General features: G+C 45.5%; 1 protein-coding gene across 1 annotated transcript in view; it reads left to right on the top strand.

The window, feature by feature from the left end:
• The window catches only part of PGAP6 (post-GPI attachment to proteins 6), a 38083-nt gene that overhangs the window by 5458 nt on the left and 12329 nt on the right, over positions 1-20296 (top strand). Inside the window, exons 2-8 of the mRNA XM_083152822.1 lie at positions 3551-3728; positions 4486-4693; positions 6804-6937; positions 7901-8169; positions 15882-16204; positions 16624-16717; positions 19792-19915. Of these exons, the coding sequence (XP_083008948.1) occupies positions 3551-3728; positions 4486-4693; positions 6804-6937; positions 7901-8169; positions 15882-16204; positions 16624-16717; positions 19792-19915 (1330 nt within the window). The remainder of the gene's footprint in view (positions 1-3550; positions 3729-4485; positions 4694-6803; positions 6938-7900; positions 8170-15881; positions 16205-16623; positions 16718-19791; positions 19916-20296) is intronic.

A 20296-nucleotide genomic window follows, 5' to 3' on the forward strand; every position in this document is an offset into this window, starting at 1 on the left:
GCCACCAATGTCTATTCATATTAATATTAGCCAGTAATATATACATTGCTGGCACAAGCCAGCAATGTATATATTACTGGTCCCCCTGCCCACCAATGTATGTAGATTAGCCATTAATATATACATCGCTGGCAGATGCCAGCGATGTATATATTACTGGTACCCCTGCCCACCAATGTACGTAGATTAGCCATTAATATATACATCGCTGGCAGATGCCAGCGATGTATATATTACTGGTCCCCCTGCCCACCAATGTACGTAGATTATCCATTAATATATACATCACTGGCAGATGCCAGCGATGTATATATTACTGGTACCCCTGCCCACCAATGTATATTGATTAGCCGGTAATATATACATTGCTGGCACATGCCAGCAATGTATATATTACTGGTCCCCCCTTCCCACCAATGTTTATTGATTAGCCGGTAATATATACATTGCTAGCACACGCTAGCAATGTATATTGCTAGCGTGTATATGAGGCGGTAACGTATGGCTAGCACTGTATACGTTACCACCGCCACTGCCCGACAATGTAATTTATGTTATGGGTGTAATGTATACATTGCTGGTCTGCGCCAGCAATATATGCGTTACCGCCGCCACTGCCTAACGCCTGTGATCGCTGGCTATTTGCTGTCTAATCGACAGCAGGTGGATGTTTTGGGGAGTGCCACTCCCATTTTCTGGGAGGTCACCACAAAATGAAGGCATTCCCCAGCCAATTCAGAATTGATCGCTTGGCTGCGTGGTTTGGTTTGAATCCCAAGGGTGGGAGCAGCGGCCATTTTATTCAGTGCATGTCTGCCCTTGGGGCCTGATTCAGAATTGATCGCTACTACTACTACTACTACTACTACTACCCCCCCTCCCCCCCAAGGCCTTTGCTGTGCTGAGTAGTCCTGGCGGAGTTTACCTGATTGCTTGGCTCTGAATATATGCAGCCAAGCGATCAATTCTGAATCAGGCCCCAAGGGCAGACATGCACTGAATAAAATGGCCACTGCTCCCACCCTTGGGATTCAAACCCCGCCCATTATGTAAATAGCCTTGTATATGAAAGATTTTCAGCAAAATCTTTCGCCTCCTGAAAATCTCTTGCTCTTTGGGGAAAATAGCTCAGTGTGTACGCACTACTTTGGTAAAAGATATATCTTTCGGAGATTTTGGCAAAGTCTTTTGAAATGAAAATCTTCTAGTGTGTATGGGCCTTAACTGAACCTAAGAAGCACATCTAAACACAATATACTTAATTTGATATATATATTTTGGGGCCTAGGGGTGCCTTGGAAAATTCTGATACTCTAGGGTGCCGTGATTAGAAAAAGATTGGGAACCCCTGCATTAGAGACTGTACAAAGAAGAGCAACTAAAATGGTGCATGGCCTACATCACAAAACGTACCAGGAAAGACTAAAAGATCTTAATATGTATACTTTAGAGGAAAGGGGGGACATGATAGAAACTTTCAAATATATCAAGGGTTTTAACAAGGTACAGGTGGGAGACATTCTTCACAGGAAGAGGAGCAACAGAACACGAGGACATGCACTGACACTAGAGGGAGGAAGATTCAGGGGAAATGTGAGGAAGAATTTTTTCACAGAAAGAGTAGTAGATAAGTGGAATAGCCTACCATCAGAGGTGGTAGACGCAAATACAGCAGTACAATTTAAACATGCTTGGGATAAGCATATTGATATCCTTACAAAAAAATAAGGATCAAATATGGTTTGAGTTAACATGTTTAAAAAAAGGGGCAGACTAAATGGGCCAAGTGGTTCTTATCTGCCGTCAAATTCTATGTTTCTATCCTGTCTGGGGCCGGCAGTGTCCTGGGGGGGGGGGAGGAGAGTTGGGTTCCCCCTTGTCACCCATGCGCACAGCATCTATTCCTGCAGCCAGCGGGGCTGGGGGAATAGCCAGCAGCTCACGCTAGCATCGCCTCACTACCTGCTAGGCCACACCCACAAAATGTAACCAGCTAACTCGAAAGTTGGGGGTATGTTAAAACCTGGACTGTAATGGCGCAGTTTTGGAAACTCTACACGATAGTATTGAAACCTTATAGGTCGGATGTTCCCAGATATGATTCTTCAAGGTTATAAGGGTCATCAGACTTGGGCACAGGTGACTTAGGGCCTTTCAGACCTGTTCGCAAGGCTGCAGTTTTTGCAAATGGCCAAAACCATCCTGCACTGCATATATTGCAGGAAGTTTGACTGAAATTTCCAGTCCCTCTAGCCCCCTGATCCAGCCATCAGATAGATCTTATGTTACTGTACAATTGTGTACCATAAGATATATCTTGGCTTGATCAATAGCATCAGATATAGCTTATGGATAAATGACACCAAAGTACAAAATCGGATGGAATCCCTCCCAGGAAGGATCCGGGGGTGGTCAAGGGAAATTCCATCCAACTTCAGGGTCAGACATATTGTGGCAGTGTATTGGGCCCTTAACTCTCTCTGCACATGTTACATCTGCCCCCACCTGCAGTGCAGCATGATTTTGTCCATCTGCAAAAATTGCAACTGTGCTAACAGATCTTAATAATGCCCTTAAGGGGCATACACACGGGGCAATTTCAGCCCCATTTTTAAGCGATCTGACTATATTAAAAGAACGTGTCCTTCTGTGTATTGTGATTGACTTATATAGTGTGCTGATCAATTGCACACTGTACAATATACAGTGCTTGACACGAAGGGGCTGATTCAGTGCAGCATGCTGTGAATAGCTACGGTACTCCTGGGTGTTAAGTAGCGAGAATCCTCATTCTCCAACAGAAGTGCTCCCCGTAATGCGATAGGTCACAAAACAGCATCACCTACCTATGTGTGTCCAATTGCTGCTTGCCTCCCGGGAGGGATGGGACTTGTGGAATAGAATTGACCCCTCTGTATATTTATGACGCATCAGTTTGGCCCTCCAGAACAACCAATGCCAATATATCATGCAGATATGTCGGTACTTTTCTTTGTGTACGTCCAACCTACCAATCGCAGCATTTAATAATTGGTAAGTGTGTACGCAGAAGATCTGTGCATAAACCTTACCAATCAGTGTCAAAAATCAATCAGAAATCAAGTGCGTTGAATTGTCCACATTGGAGGTGGTACTGGCTGGGTGATTGTGTGTCTGTCTCACACAACCTTCTCCCCTACTCCGTGACCCCATTTGGAAAGTACAGACTGCTCTGCTGACATGAGTGGGAGAATCCTTAAGGACCTTTTGTTAGTAATGTACTACCTATCTGGGGATACATTATACAGGGAAATGGAGTAATGATGCAATGATGATATTAACAGCGCAAGTCTGAGACACTACTGTTCTTGGGACACTCACTAAGTATAAATAAAAACACTTAATGCATGTAATCTAAACAATTATGGCATACCGATGCACAGCTTAAAGTGGCAATATTTTACAAGGTAAAACCAGGTGGGCATTGCTCCTTTAAATTTAGCCGTGACCTGTAAGCGATCTGGAGGATGACCTATAAGGAGACCTAGATTAATGTCTCTTCCCTTTACAGATCTGTCCTATGTGTCCGAGATCTTCTCTCAAAGTCCCCAGCGATTGTCCTTCTACAGTTGGTACGGGAATGTGCGATTGTTTCAGTTCCGGGTCCCTGCCGATGCTGTGCTGCTCAGGTGGTTCCTGCAGGCCTCACGGGGAAGAGGGGATGGGTGCGGCAATGTGGAGATCACCATGTAAGTCCATCTTGTTCTGTCTGCTCTGTTCCTTCCCTTTCCTATATCATCATCTCCTCCCCGTTACCACCAGCAGCACTGAACCTTGTGGTTTAGCCAACGATACTCTTGTGCATATCATGATAGTGGTTCTTGGTGCAATATTATCACCCAGTATCGCAGTACGTTATGCAATTGGACCGGGCCAATGCATCCGAGAGTATCTGAAGGGACACTGGCTCCAAAAGTAGCCAATCCCTGCGATGTGCTCAGTGGAGAGCTGGACTACAGCACATGTGATCCTGTAGATCACACAGGCACAGGAAGGGTACCTTGGGATCCCCCTGTCGGGAAAGGCTTGCGGTGTGTAGCCTATAGGCATCAGATGGAGGTAGCTGCAGGAGCAATCTCTGGAATGCTTTGTATAATGGAAATGTATTTAATCTGGCAGCATCACATCCCCTATAGAACCCTATGGATGAGGCAGCTGCTGCTGGGAATGGAGGGATCACAGCAGGTATGGGAGATATCTTCTGCTGTCCCTGCTATATACTCAACATTTGCTAACCCTCGAAACGGGTGTTTTGGGCTAAATTCCCGGCAAATATATTTTGATAATTGGGCTCCAATCTGTGTTGCACTTTTGTGGTATATATGTTCTGTGTCTTATCTACTTTATAAGGCACTACAGATCCCTTGTGGCACTATACAAATAAATATCAATCATAGCGGTTACTACTCCCTCTCTATATGGTTTTGTTGTGTAATTCTCTTGCAGACATTTCCGTTACGGAGCGCCGCCGGTGGTCAATCCTTTGAACTACAGCTTTGCCGCGAACACCAGCGTTCCGGGATCCTTTACCAAAACAATACTATTTAGAAACTCTACGCAGAGTAACTTGTACCTGAATGTTACCAATCCCACCCCCGGAGACTGGTTTATCGCTGCACACCTGCCTAAGGACACCGAGAAAATAGAGATCCAGGTCAGTGCAGTACTTTTGATGTCAAAAGAAAAAGTGTGTGTGTGAGCATTTTGTGTGTTTGTGTGTGTATTGTGTATACACTAATGTGATAGCTATGTACTGTATATGGTAAATATTTTGAGTAATGGAGTAGTAACTTGCCGCAGGCTTAAAATGCATTGATCAATACATGAACTAAATCCCACTACTTACTATTGTTCGTTAATATAGCGAGTGCAGAGCCCCTATCATATTAATATATATATTTTTTCTCTAAAAAGGTGATGTACTGGGCTTTGTTGTTGTTTTTTTTTCTGTTGCTGGACAGTTAATACATTGTGTAAGGACATTATTCATGAGTTGAACGAATTTAGTACCCTCGCACATACAAGGGTATCTGCTCTCCTATCTCTCAATTTGTCTTTCACGGTCCTGTAACCAAAGTACATCTCTTCTCTTATCTCAAAAAAATTCCCAACTCATCCGCTTTCCTTCTCACACGATCTCCATCTCTCATCCACACTCATTACCTGCTCCCATTCACGATTGCAGGGCTGCTCCCACTCTGTGGAATTCCCTCCTATCCTAGTCTCCAAGCGTTCCCTGAATACTCATCTTTTCAGGCAAGCGTATCAAATTCCAGAACCACCCACATAATCTTCATAAACCTTTCCTATCCAATTACATCCCCACTGTACAGGACATATATGCTCACTTATTTCACCATATCATACAGCCCACCAAAAACCTCTGCAATCTGGTGGATCATTATGCAATTTATTTATTAAAAGTTTCGGTACTTCTTTACTTTCATGGCGCCGCGCTACTTCCGGGTTACGCTCGCCACAAACTAAGTAAAATAAACGAAGTTAACGCCATGCCAACATGGATAGTTCATACCTCCACTATCCATGTTGGCATGGAGTTGATATTAATTAGCGTGGCGAGCGTAGCGAGCCACCAGCGTGGGCGAGCGAAGCGAGCCCCGCAAGGGGACTCTGACGCGCGGCGCCATGGTGGCGCCGTGAAAGTAAAGAAGTACCAAAGTTTCTTATATAGTGAGCGTATTCCGCAGCGCTTTACAGAGAATATTTGAACATTCACATCAGTCCCTGCCCCAGTGGAGCTTACCATCTATATTCCCTACCACATGTACACGCACACACAGACATTCTAGGGTTAATTTGTTGGGAGTCAATTAGCCTACCAGTATGTTTTTGGATTGTGGGAGGAAACCGGAGTACCTGGAGGAAACCCACGCAAGTACGGGGAGAATATACAAACTCTGCACAGTTAGGGCCATGGTGGGAAATTAACCCATGACCTCAGTGCTGTGAGGCAGTAATGCTAACCATTACACCATCTGTACTGCCCCAATAGATGACACCTATCCTTGTGCTTCAATGCCTATTTCCCTATAGAGTGTAAGCTTGTGAGCAGGGCCCTTCTACAGTTTTGGCTGTTTGTAACTATCCAGTTTGTTTTATTCCTATTTCCAATTGTAAAGTGCAACAGAACTTGCTGCGCTGTATAAGAAACTGTTAATAAAGATCCAGAACAAAGGGTGCCTCCGGTGAGCTGTACAGAAGCCCTTTCTGTTTCAACGTTGCTGTGAGAGAGCTTCAAAATACGAGCGCCGCTCACAGCGACTGGTCTTGTTTGGGTGCGATAATTTATCTAAACTTCAATGCATGGACTGGGCTGTATTTATATGTGTTAGAACAGTCGCCGTGGGCAACGCTGACCTTTTTAGTGTCTATTTTGAGGATAAATCACATGTTGGCACTAAAGGGTTAAAGTAAAATAGTTTTCTCATGGTGAAATGACGTTGAGATTTTGCTCTTACTGAATCCTCCCCGGCTGTTCCAAGCTTAGCATATGAAATGACAGATGTTAGAAAATACCTTCGGCCGGAGGCAGTTTCGTATAGATCAGTCAGTTTGATTGTTCATTAAAACACTGGCATCCCTCCAGCTGGAATCCTATGAACTGTGCCTCTCGTTTTTTTTTTTCCTATTGTCGCCACAAATCTTACATACTGGGTTTCAGCCACTAATGCAGCAGAAAAGCAGAATAAAAGGGAAATGTGCATTACATGCCCCAATCCTTATTTATATTCCTCCTTGTTCAGGGCCTCACCGCCTCATGTACATACATCTTCCAGCCGGAGCTGTTTGTTCTCCGGGAAGTGGATGTGCCAATCCTACAAGCGGAGTCGCCCATACAGCACGTCTTACAGCCAGTGAGGAAGCTGGCACGCTTCAAGTAAGTCTAGTTCTCCGCTTTGTGTTATGAGTGAGTGACAGAATCCCTGGCTCCGGTTTACGAGGGAGAGAAAGTGAAATGTCAGCGCTGTACATTATAGGTCATTTGCTTTCTGCTCTAGTAATTAGCAGCATCGTATTATTATTATTAAATGGCATTAATTATATAATTAGCACCAGACAAGACGGCTTGTTCCGGTCACGGTGTGTTCCTATGCATAGAATTGGCCTGCCTTTAGAGGGCCTTATTCAGACCAACTCTCTGCCTAGCGAGCTAGTAAGCTCTACCCCGGCTATCACCCGCTGCCTGCGCCACCCGCATCCCCTTGGTAACATGCGAAGGGTTGTGTCCGAAAACACATACCCTCGCATGTTGCTGAAAGGAAGAGAATGTTTTCTCTTCCCTTCGGATGACTTCATGTGATATCAGCCGCCGGCCCCGAGCATTGTATGGGAAACGCCCAGCATTTTCATGGGGTCGCCCATATACTCTCTGAGGTCCCCTGCCCGCCTCTGCCCCTCCCCTTAGCAATTCCGCGAGTGTGCTACTCGCCAAAGGCGTTCGCAAAGAGGGTCTGTATATGCACAAATCCGCGCATGCTTCGGAAACTGGGTGATTTCAGACCAGGCTGAACGGGTCTGAATCGGCACCAGAGTGCTGATAATTGGACAGTCACCGTTGTAGAAGAAAAATCTACTTTTTATGGGATCGACAGTTATTGTGCACGTGGTGTGAGCAGATTCTGTGTAGATGGTCGTCTTGTTATCTGTATTTGCACAGATTTTGTGTGAGTGTGCCGTTCTGTTATCTGTGCTTCACAGCCCGGCCGCCATCGCTCCTTTCTGCTTGGGCACCCTTCTGTAGTTCAGTACTAATGAGCGATATGATTGTCTAAGGCTGGTCAGTGAGACAGTATATACTGATGTGCTTTCGCATTAAATGCTCCATTTATTTGGTTAACAGACTCTACGTCCCTGAATACACCTTGGACCTACAGCTTCAGCTGCTGAAATGTGCTTCAAATGACACCAAAAATGCTTGCCCCGTAATGGTCACGGTCGGGTCAGTCACCCAGCCGGACACAACACCCCAACAGGTCAACTGCAGCGACGGTTCGGACTGCAGCCTCCGCCTGCACTCTCCGCCGTGGGAGAAATGGCTGAATGTCCTCATCGAGATGTCCCAGGAGACCAACTCCAGTGTGGCCTTCGAACTGCTTTACAACATCTCAGGTAGCTTCACCCATACCATTACGTATGGCATTACGGGTATGTGGTGAGGGACAGGATCCGCTACTGTTTGTCCATGTATTTTATGATTGGAAGCCATAAGCATTGGTATTGCTTTTTACATTGACCTTAAATAATTTGGGTCCTCTAACACCAGCCCAGGGTGAGTTTGGGAACCATTGGCTTGTGATCTAGTTGGGCCATAATGGGGGTAATTAAATAAATGTAACGTGCGTTCTGCCTTGGTATCGTGCCACAGAGCTCTACACTACAGTTATGGGGCCAGGTGCACTAAGATTCAAAAAGGGATAAACAACCAATCGGCCCCTGCCTGTCATTATTCAAACCCAGCCTGTGTCGTGTCAGGCATGAGCTGATTGGTTAAACCCATGGAGTTTAAAATAACTTTTGTATTTAATGGGTTTTCATACACTGCTAGGGTTGTGGGGAATCTTACTGCCACACCTGAGGGTAGGATCTGATAATACCCATCCAATCAGAATGGATGGATAGATGTATGAAGCAGTTATAAGGGAGGAGAAGGTGTCTCCTTTATCACTGGCCAATCAGCTCCTGACTGTCCCTTTTTAAACCCAGCCTGTAACTTAACAGTCAGGAGCTGATTGGCCGGTGATCATTATCACTGCTTCATACATCTACCCCTCGGTGTGTGTGTATGCATACTGTCAGGAAAACAAATGTTTTGACAATGTCGAAGTCATCAGTGGATCTTGTTTGTCGATGCTTTACAAACCTTTCCTGACAAAAAGGAATATAGAGTTTTAAAGCCTCTGCATAAGCTTGTATAAACACATATACAAGTGCTGGGGTCACCCAGAGGCTTATTGATGCTCATTTTATAGAGTTCCAATATTTTACTAAATATGGTATTACATATTCCCATCATTCCCCCTGCGGGATGTGTAACAGGATGTAACGGTATAACTGCTGCTTTATTTGTAGTGTAGACACACCAGGCCCGTCACCGCGTTGTCTCCAGTGATCCTCATGACTTCTGGAAAGCTGATCTCATCTAAACATCCGGTCTGAGTCAGATGATGTCTGAGCTGCTGTTAATAAGCAAGGAGATGGCGTTTGTTCTGCGGCACCTCTCTTTGGGGGTTATTCTAGTTCATTCTTTCTGACAAAATCCTTCTTGGATGGACAAAACCATTTGCACTGCGGGTGGGGCAGATGTAACTTGTGCAGAGAGAATTAGATTTGGGTGGGGTTTTTCTTCAAAGTGAGATCTATATTGCAGTGTAAAATCATGCAGTCAGTATTTTCCCTGCACAGAAACAAAATAACTCACCCAAATCTAATTCTCTCTGCACATGTTACATCTGCCCCCCTGCAGTGCACATGGTTTTGTCCATCTAAGAAGGATTTTGTCAGAAAGAATGAACTAGAATAAACCCCTTTGTTTGGCCTGGTACCATATTGTCGGTGAATGGGTCTGGTCTCGTAATGGCTAACCTTGACACTCCAGCTGTTGTTGAACTACACATCCCAGCATGCCCTGCTACATTTTTACTATTTGGCCATGCTAAAACTGATGCATAGCATGCTGGGATGTGTAGATCAGCAACAGCTGGAGTGTCAAGGTTATTGGTCACTGGTCTGGTCAGACAAATCAAGATGGCTGCCTGACCTGGTGCTTTCTTGTGTAGAATGAGCAGTCTGCGGGTCAGATGATTTTGCTAAGGCTCTTTCTAATTTTTTGTATTCTATTCTGCCCGGTGTAATCATGTAGTGCTCCTAAAATGTCTGCCTCACCTGGTTCACTCATGAGCACAATGAATATTCTTTGGAGCTGATGTCACAAAATGGCCGTCCTATTGGAGAAAAGCGTTATCAAGATTTCTCATTTTTACTGTATGTAAAGCTCATAAAATGGGAAGAAATATCAATCCTGACCACTACAAAAGATGAGGCCTGTTCCTAAAAAATGCAATAAATGTATACTTTACATCCCAGTCTGGTCATGACGGGACACAAATAATCCTCCAGTCATTGAGGAGTATTCAATGTTTTTTGAGAGTCTGGCTCACCGCTCACTGTTCTGTGTCCCTGTGATCTCGCTGAAGCGCTCGGCACTTTTTCTCATCTCCTCATTTCTGACTTCCTCAGTATTCAACGTGTGGCCAGCTCGCCGGCCCCTTTTGCGAACTTAGCATAATTATGCGAGTTCAAATGGGAGAGCTGTAACTGGAGACATCTGTTATCTCCTGCTCTCCACGTGAGCTGGTCAGACTGGGATATTCCTGAGCAGGGTGTTCATCTCAGCAGCGTGTTCCTCGCATTTGTGGACTTGTATTTTTTTTACAAAGGTTTAGAAAGGTTAATGTTTTGTTCAGTATTTATTTTACAACAAATGGCTGTGTGACTATTTTAATTGGGTTTGTGCAGACGGGTGTATTTTGTTCTGTTTGGCCTTTATCCTTGTGTTGTGCTTTTAGCATTGTTTCTTTGCCCTGTGTTTTTATTTAATTTATTTTATAATTGTTAGCGTGTTTAAAATCCTGTTTGGGGGTTAGGTGAGGAAGAAGAGAGGAAGCATGGGAAATTACTAGGAGCATTCCAAAATGATTTCTTATTGGTTACCATTAAAATAACTTATTAAATTCCAAATATATTAATATAGAAGTACAGCATTATGGCACTTGCAATAAATACATTAGAGTACATTTTTTTTAAATTTATAAGCCATAAAAAACAAAAAAAATAACAACTTTAACAAAGATAATCCTACAGTTCACTATTAGAGGCCCGCAAACGCCTAAATGCGATGACCTTAGCCCAAGTGAAGTTCTCAGTCCGCAAATGTAAAAATAAGCTTTACCAATGGGGGAATAAACCTGGCCGGCTCCTAGCTAACGCCCTACGAGCCCAGAGGTCGGCTTCCTTTATTAGTACCATGAAAAACTCCAAGGGAACTAGCTGCCACCAAACCCCAGAAATAGCCTCGTGTTTTCAGGAATTTTATACGGCCTTATACAACCTGCGCCAGCCGCAAGCAGAAATAGAGGCCTCCCTAACCAAACAAAAAATACAGTCCTACCTGACCAAAGTAAAGTTCCCTACACTGCCCAAAGACGACTTAGAACTTCTTGAACAGCCTTTTACTCAGCTTGAACTAGACCAAGCTATTGCCTCTAGCCCCACAGGCAAGAGCCCCGGCCCAGACGGCTTCACCATCACATACTATAAAACTTTTAAAGATAAATTATCCCCCCTTCTTCTCGATGCCCTTAACTCAGTCTCAGACGCCACCCCATTTACTCCCCAAACCCTAGAAGCCCACATCACAGTCCTGCCAAAACCAGGGAAAGACCCCTCTGCTTGCTCAAGTTATAGGCCTATCTCATTATTGAATGTTGACCTTAAGCTATACGCCAAGCTTATGGCTAACAGGATTAATAAGCTGTTGCCCTCATTGATACACAACGACCAAGTGGGGTTTGTTCCGGGGCGGGAAGCAAAGGACAATACCACCAAATTACTAAGCCTCCTTCACCTAGCTACATCTAAACAAATCCCCACGATCCTCCTGTCGACGGACGCCGAAAAGGCGTTTGATAGAGTGGACTGGGGCTTCATGCGGTCAGTTCTGGAACATATAGGCCTAGGCTCAACCGCTTTACAGAAAATCATGGCGTTATACAGCACTCCCTCAGCTAGAGTTAAAGTGAACGGCTCCCTGTCTGAGTCTTTCCAGATAAGAAACGGCACAAGACAGGGGTGCCCACTGTCTCCCCTGCTCTTCGTCCTATGTATAGAAGCTCTTGCTAGGGCAATCCGAGCCAACCCCAACATTTTAGGCATAGAAGTAGGTGATGCGAGCTTCAAACTAGCCCTTTTCGCAGATGACCTCCTTGCAGTAGTGACCAGCCCGACAACCTCCCTCCCACATTTAACTAAAGAATTAGAGACCTTTGGATCCCTCTCTAACTTTAAGATTAACATGTCCAAATCTAGCGCACTCAATATCTCGACCCCCCCGCACATCATATCAGGCCTCAAGAGCTCTTTTCCCTTTTCCTGGAACAACTCGCACATAACGTACTTAGGAATCAAACTAACAAACACCCCATGCAAATTGTTTGAGCTAAACTACCTCCCACTGCTCAAAGCTATGCGTCTAGACTATAATAGGTGGCAAAACAGACAACTCTCCTGGCTCGGTAGGATGAATGTGGTGAAAATGAATACTCTACCTAGACTGCTATACACTCTCCAGGCTCTCCCCATCGCAGTCCCGGAATCTTGGTTTCGCTCAGTTAGGACGCTGATTCAGCAATTTGTCTGGGCGAGAAAGCCCCCTAGAATTAAATACTCCACTCTGATGAGGCCTCCCCATCAGGGCAGCTTCCAACTCCCAGACCTCAGACTATATCACCAAGCGATTGTCCTGGGAAGAGTCTTGGACTGGACGAGAAATAGACGCTCCAAGCAATGGGTGGATTTGGAGGGGGTTTGCCTCCAACAATACCCTGAGTTGTTTCCCTGGCTCCCTAGTCTCCCTAAGCTATCACCACCACACCCAACCATCTCCCCTACTCTCACGGTATGGAAGCACTTGAGAAGTCTTGCTTACGTGTCCTCTGAGGTGGGCCCCATGACCCCCTTTTTAACAAACCCGAGTTTTCAACCCGGCTTGCAACTGTCACATTTTTCTAAGTGGGCCAATGAAGGCCTATTTCGAATTGGGCAACTAGTCACACATCACTCTACGGTTAGGCAATTCTCGGAGATCAGGGATAAGTGGGATATACCAGCATCGGATTTCTGGAAGTATCTACAGGTACGCCACTTCGTGAGTTATAAATCGGTCATGCCTCTAGCTTCCAGAAACCTAACACAGTTTGAGAAACTATGCATTTCTACAAATGACATAACGCATGCTATTTCCACTCTGTATAAATTCCTCCAACTTAATATTAAGTCTCCTCCTACATCGTTCAGACTGACCTGGGAGAAAGAGATGAAAATGATGCTGACAGACAAAGAATGGGAAAATATCTACTTGAAATCTAAATCTAGCTCGACCTGCATTCAAATTAGGGAAACACAACACAAAATCCTAATGCGATGGTATAGGAGCCCAACCCTTTTACACACCATATAGCCTTCCATTTCAGATAAGTGCTGGAGGTGCTCCACCTCTGTAGGAACCCTAATACATATTTGGTGGGATTGCCCCGTCATTCGTCCCTTCTGGGAAGAGGTGATCTCAACTTCTAAAACAATTCTCTCTTCCGATGTACCCTCAGATCCGGCATTCTGGATACTTAACCACTCAAATATCCCCCTGTCCAAATACAAGAAGTCCTTGACTAAACACCTAGGGAACGCAGCACGGGCACTTATCCCCAAAATGTGGAAATCCACTTTCCCCCCAACGATACAATTGTGGTTCTCCAGGCTGGATTACTACATGGCTATGGAGGACATCCTCCTGTCGGCCAGGAATAGAGCCTCGGAATTCTCTGAAACTTGGCTCCCGTGGCTTGAATATAAAGACTCCACTCAATACAAAAACAAGATTTCTAATATGACATCTCCCACAATAGGAAATAATGATTGAAGGATACGAGAAGCTTTAGTCACAACCACATGTGGAAGTCCCACCTATACCCTCCAACACCCCTACCCCCCCCCTCTCGCATACTCTCAAGATACTCAACATCCCTCCATCAATCCCTCCCCCCCTTCCTCTTTGCTTACTTCCTTCCCAACCCCCTACCCCCCTTCACTCCAATTATGAAAAAGAAAAAAGAAAAGACACAAACTAACTAGTACGTAGCAAGCTATGCCTACTTAGCTGAATATGTACTTGCCAGACCTTTGTTCATTGCTGTATAGTCACCTTGTATGTCGAACTTTTGTCTTGAGCTTTGCTTTGTTATCTTAAATTGTGTCAATAAAAACAGACTACATAAAAAAAAAAAATCCTACAGTTCACCTAAAAAAGATGCCGAGGGAAAAATGGAGAACATCTCTAAAAAAAGAAACCAGCAGGACTCGCAATTTGTGCATTGAATACACTTTTTGAGAGAGACCCTAAAATCCCCATTGAACAGACATGGGGAGAAGTGCAGGGTGAACTGAGTTAGTTTATCTCTTACACATCCGTGAGTAACCACAGACGTGTGAACAAATGCATTAAATGTTCTCACCCTCATCAAGTGCACTTAAACAATTACATCTATTGTGCAATGCGTAGAGGCGCCTGGTGATGTCAGAGGAAAAATGGGTGTTTCATGCTACAGCAACAGTCAGTTCTCTGAGTTTTTTCAGTGGGTGCAGCTCTAATAGAACACCATGCCTTGAAACGTCTCCCCCCCCCCCCCCCCCCCCCCCCCTAAATGAAGTGAGCTCATCTGGTTTGTGTTTTATTCGTGGTCATCTGCTGTTATTGGTGATCAGAGGTTATTATCACACACTTTTTATGGGTAACGCCTGTTTATGTTCTTTCCAATGGGAGAGGGTGGTAAGACACAAAGGGTGGGGGTTGACGATCGTCACCGTCGGCTGACTGTCCAACGCAAAGGACTTAAGGTTCCCATACACTGCTGCGATGACTTGCAGCAGTGTATGGCCACCCGGGACCCTTTGTTGTGATGGATCATACACTGCTGCGATGACTTACAGCAGTGTATGGCCACCCGGGACCCTTTGTTGTGATGGATCATACACTGCTGCGATGACTTGCAGCAGTGTATGGCCACCCGGGACCCTTTCTTGTGATGGATCATACACTGCTGCGATGACTTGCAGCAGTGTATGGCCACCCGGGACCCTTTGTTGTGATGGATCATACACTGCTGCGATGACTTGCAGCAGTGTATGGCCACCCGGGACCCTTTGTTGTGATGGATAATACACTGCTGCGATGACTTGCAGCAGTGTATGGCCACCCGGGACCCTTTGTTGTGATGGATCATACACTGCTGCGATGACTTGCAGCAGTGTATGGCCACCCGGGACCCTTTGTTGTGATGGATCATACACTGCTGCGATGACTTGCAGCAGTGTATGGCCACCCGGGACCCTTTGTTGTGATGGATCATACACTGCTGCGATGACTTACAGCAGTGTATGGCCACCCGGGACCCTTTGTTGTGATGGATCATACACTGCTGCGATGACTTACAGCAGTGTATGGCCACCCGGGACCCTTTGTTGTGATGGATCATACACTGCTGCGATGACTTACAGCAGTGTATGGCCACCCGGGACCCTTTGTTGGGATGGATCATACACTGCTGCGATGACTTACAGCAGTGTATGGCCACCCGGGACCCTTTTGTTGGGATGGATCATATGTGACCCAACTCTCCTCCGGGAGGGAGGTCCCAGGTCAGGTGGTCGGACGGCCAGCAGGTCCGACCACCGATTTGGGCCAATTTGACGCCCCGATTCCTCGGAATCCTCTGAAATCGGCTCAGTGTATGAGCACCTTTAGCTGAAGCCTCTGGATCTGGTAGGTAACGCTAGACATCAGGAATCTTTGTCGACATTCTAATCCTATGAACATTTCATTAGTGTCGACATGATGAATGATCAATGTCAACCTTATCATGGCCAAACATAGAAGATTGTACCCATAACCACCTCTTTGTACACCAAAGTACCATTGTATTACATTTCCGAACAATCTATGGAATGCTTCTTCATTATGTATATTAAACCCAGTTGTATTTATTTTACAGTCTGTAAACCGGGAGCTTTGGGATCGAGAACGCTGCTCGCGTTCCTAAACTACCTCTCCTCCTCTTCCAATGATAACCTCACTTTACGAGATGGCAATCAGCCCACCAGCAATAACACCGTTCTGCCTAACGAGAGCACCACCTCCTGCCTGCGCAAATACCCGGTCATCCGAGAGGACCTGGATGTGGTTTCGGTGAGATTCCATCCTATAAACAGCCCATCCGTGCCGGTGGTTGCCAAGTTGCCCAGTGTGGTGCTGCTCAGTCTGGATTCCGAAATGGACAGCGGCGGGATACTGGTTGTGAATCTGAAGCTAAACAAGGTACCGAGTTCTGCCGTGTAGGAATAATATTGTTTTATTGTTCCAGGGCAGCGTTCCCCTACACACACACTAACCAATCAGCACTGAAGTAACCTCTATAATTTGCATAATATAAAATACAGAGCAGCTGATTGGTTGCCATGGGCCACTTCTCCTCTGGATCACTTGTCCTCCTACTATGTCACTGGTACATACATCTACCCCTCAGTCCTCAAGCCACCCTCAGGATATCCATAGCTAAGCACAGGTGGTGAAATCAAAAAAGTCCCTGGTGCCCAAACTGGTTAACCATAAACCTTGGACCGTTGAGGGGCCTTGAGAACAGAATCTGGGGACATCTGTCCTTAAGGATAATGTTACTACAGTCCATGATACCCCTGCAATACCTTATCTGTCTCTGTCTTGTGTCTTTATCTCAGACGGCCACCAGCAATGCGAATACCACAGTGACTGCGTGCCTGAGTGCGGCCTCTCCCGTTCTTACATTGAATTCTACACAGAATTGCACAACAGGTACGGTATGAGCCCCGTTCAGTGTGTCTAGGGGGGCGAAGGCAGCGCAGTGCACTGCAGTATGTTACTCCCGAATAATTGTATAGCATCTCCATCCATCTGAAGTGATGTCATAATGGGGGGGGGGGGTTTCAACAGGAATATGGAGGCTTATCCAAGGTCTGGCACATCTGCCTCCGTCTTTCTGTTTTGGCGCAGCACCCTTCTTACCTTTGCTAACGGCCGTACCCACCCCTGTAAGCAGAGTTTGCCCACTTCTATGTACGGATTTCTAATTGGTGTTCCATTTCTGTCCTCACGGTACTAACAGAGCATGGGGCTTTGCTGACATTCCCACAGGACGGCCCATTTTGTGACCATGTGATCGCATGGTCGCCTGAAAGATATGCCCACCCACCCACCCTTGCGGTCTCTGTCCGTATTCTAGTGCACGCTCAGTCGCTTTCTGCAGCGGGTGTGTTCTTGCATCACACTCTGCCCATAGTGAGCAGCAATGTCATCCTCCCAATCATAAAGATGTTTCTATGGAACGGCTCGCACACCGTATTCTACTACTTCTATGATGATTCAGCCAGCCCTCCTCCAGCCCCGAGACGCGTCAACAGATTCGCTTCGCTCTGTGCGGTGGATCTGCAGACTCTCTGGGGACGACTACAAGAAACGGATCCGTGTGGACAAGTGTTGTCAGCGACATTAGTCTATGACGTCCCTAAATGACACATCTTCACCTCTGAGATATACGTATTAACCAGCAGCTCAGAGCATGCACTGGGAATGTAGCGCTTCTGTTTGTTTGTTGGTTTTCCTGCTCCCAATATAGTTACTCCAGACCATATCCTACTATAATTACTAAGCTCCCTTCTACCCCGGCTTCCTGTATCCTGAATTGGAGTATGACTGTTGCCTGGCAATCCCGTATTTTAGTCCCTGTATTGGGGACTGCTGTATGTCGCATATACACCCTGCTACTTTTTGCAAGTCTCCAGTCTAAACTTGCAAATGGGTTTAAGTTCCGTTTTAAACCTAAAGTGGAGCATCGACAATCTCATGGTTCAATAGCACTAAACCAGGCATGTCCAAACTATGGCCCTCCAGCTGTTGTGAAACTATAATTCCCAACATGCCTTGCCACAGTTTTGCTATTAGGGAATGCTAAAACGATTGCAAAGCATGCTGGGATGTGTAGATTCACAACAGCTGGAGGCCCATAGTAAGTCCAGGCTGACTTCTCATACCGAACAGAGGTAAAATCATTCGATTGGTGAGCGACCATCGAATTATTATTTTTTTCCTCTGCGTGGCCACATGCGAGCAGATGTGTAAACGTACACATCCGCTTGCATCGTTTTTCGTGGGCACTTGCTCGAAGGGCGGGGGCATGCGTTCGGCTGGGTGGCATTTACCTGTGCACTAGGCAGCGAATATAAGCAGCCTAGTGAGCAGGTCTGAATTACCTCCTCATTAGGGAGCCGAGAACGTATTAAACCACTTTTTACAAGGAGTGACAGACTCGCACACGGGATGTGGTCGGCAGGCCGACATTAAATAGATCGACCACTATTGGTCGTCAGGCCGGGATGCAGTCCCAATCCCGACTGCCGAAATCCTGGCACTTTGTCCCTCTGGGGGTGTCCACGACACCCATAGAGGGAGAATAAATTAGTGTGCCAAGCGCAGCGAGGCACCGAGCAGGTATTTTGCCTGCAGGTAAACCTGCTTCAATCCCTGTCCTCAGCAGAAGGGAGGAGACTGCCTGCGTCTGCAGCGAGCTGTCAGGTAATTTACACGTGAAGGAGGAAAAGAAAGTCGGGTTCCTCTAATAACTGCGTTGATCTGAGGGAATGCAACACCTGAGGCTAGTGTTGAGAGGGAAAACCAAAACACAAAAGGGGGTGTACAGTGATGCGCTGTCAGTAAACAAGGTGAATTTTTCTCCTCCTTCCTTGGGCAAACGTTGTTCCAAGGATGTAGGCTCAAAGCATAAAATACACAGAGACAGAGAAGATGAGTAAATTAAATTATCCAGTCTCATCTTCTCTGTCTCTGTGTATTTTATGCTTTGAGCCTACATCCTTGGAACAACGTTTGCCCAAGGAAGGAGGACAAAAATTCACCTTGTTTACTGACAGCGCATCACTGTACACCCCCTTTTGTGTTTTGGTTGTATTTGGAGGTGGGGTTGGTATCCCAGGGGTTTGCAAGTTGCAGCAGTCAGGTTTGGCGCGGTTATACCTTTATATCTCTTTCTGTACATAGTGTTGAGAGGGTGTCAGTGTGAGAAGTCCCCTGGCCAGACACGAGACATTTGTGCATACAGGTTACATTTCTTGTAAGGTGACTTTTTCCCCAGCAGTGCATAACCTCTGGGTTCTAAATGGTCTTTCTAATCCCTTCATTAATGATGTCGCGTACCTGTTCTGTTTCCCTATCTTACAGCGAGGTGTCCTAACTAGTGATCTAATGCGACCCAAACACTTAAGCCCTGTACACAAGCATCGATTATTATTATTTTTTTTTTATTCGATTTTGCTTATTAAACGAAATTGAATGGTTTTTGTGTCACTTTCGATCTGCATTCGATTCGATGTGCGCTCCCGTTTTCACAGAATCTAACAGAAAAATCTACTGTGCAGCCAAGGAAATATCGAATTTGATCTAGTAAATCGAATGTGTACAATGTACCATGATTGTATATTGAATTTAATATAGAATTCGATATCTAATGCAAAAGTACAGATCTAATGGGAAGATCAAATCTAACATCGAATCAAAAGCAAATCGATGTGTGTGTACAGGGCCTTAAGACCTTAGTCCTGTCTATTTTTACGCCAATGCAAAGCGCTGTGGGTCCTTATGGAAGGAAAGCATTATAATAGGTTTTATTATTGTAATACATTATTATGCCCATCTTTGTGCTTGGCGTCTGCAGATATTGCCGGGAACTGTATGTTGCTGTATTGCGGACGGTTGCTTATAATTGGATTTGTTTTTGTTATTTTGGGGGTGTTTTGTTTTCATCTGGTGGAATGTGTTCAGTAGCTGCCATTTACCTGATACACTGCTTCTTATCGCAGCTTTTTTTCAGGGTTATCCTTTCACACTGACTGAGCGTACCCCCGATTGGACGCACAACATTCCCTACCCAGAGACGGACCGGTGGTACCTATCTATGCAAATGCTGTGCTCCGGGGATGAGAGGTAAATGGCCTCCCTGTATTGCAGCATAGATGGCTCTGTATTTAGGGCCTCATTCAGACCAGTTGGCAAGGCTGCAGTTTTTGCATATGGTGGAAAAAAAAACATGCGGCATCTGCGGAGAGCGTTAGATTTGGGGCAGTTATTTTGCTTCTGTGCAGGGTAAACACTGGCTGTTTTTATTCTTACAATGCGGTTAGATTTAAGTTTGAACACACCACACCCAAATCTAACCCAGTATCTAATCATGTTACATCTGCCCCACCTGCAACGCAGCATGGTTTTGTCCATCTGCAAACATTGTAACCTTGCTAACCGGTCTGAATGAGGCCCTAAACCTGCACCGTATTTATTAATGAACAAAATAACAATGAAATCTACATA

The sequence above is a fragment of the Crinia signifera genome, chromosome 7 (assembly GCF_055691185.1).
Source record: "Crinia signifera chromosome 7, ASM5569118v1, whole genome shotgun sequence".
NCBI classification, from domain to species: Eukaryota; Metazoa; Chordata; class Amphibia; order Anura; family Myobatrachidae; genus Crinia; species Crinia signifera.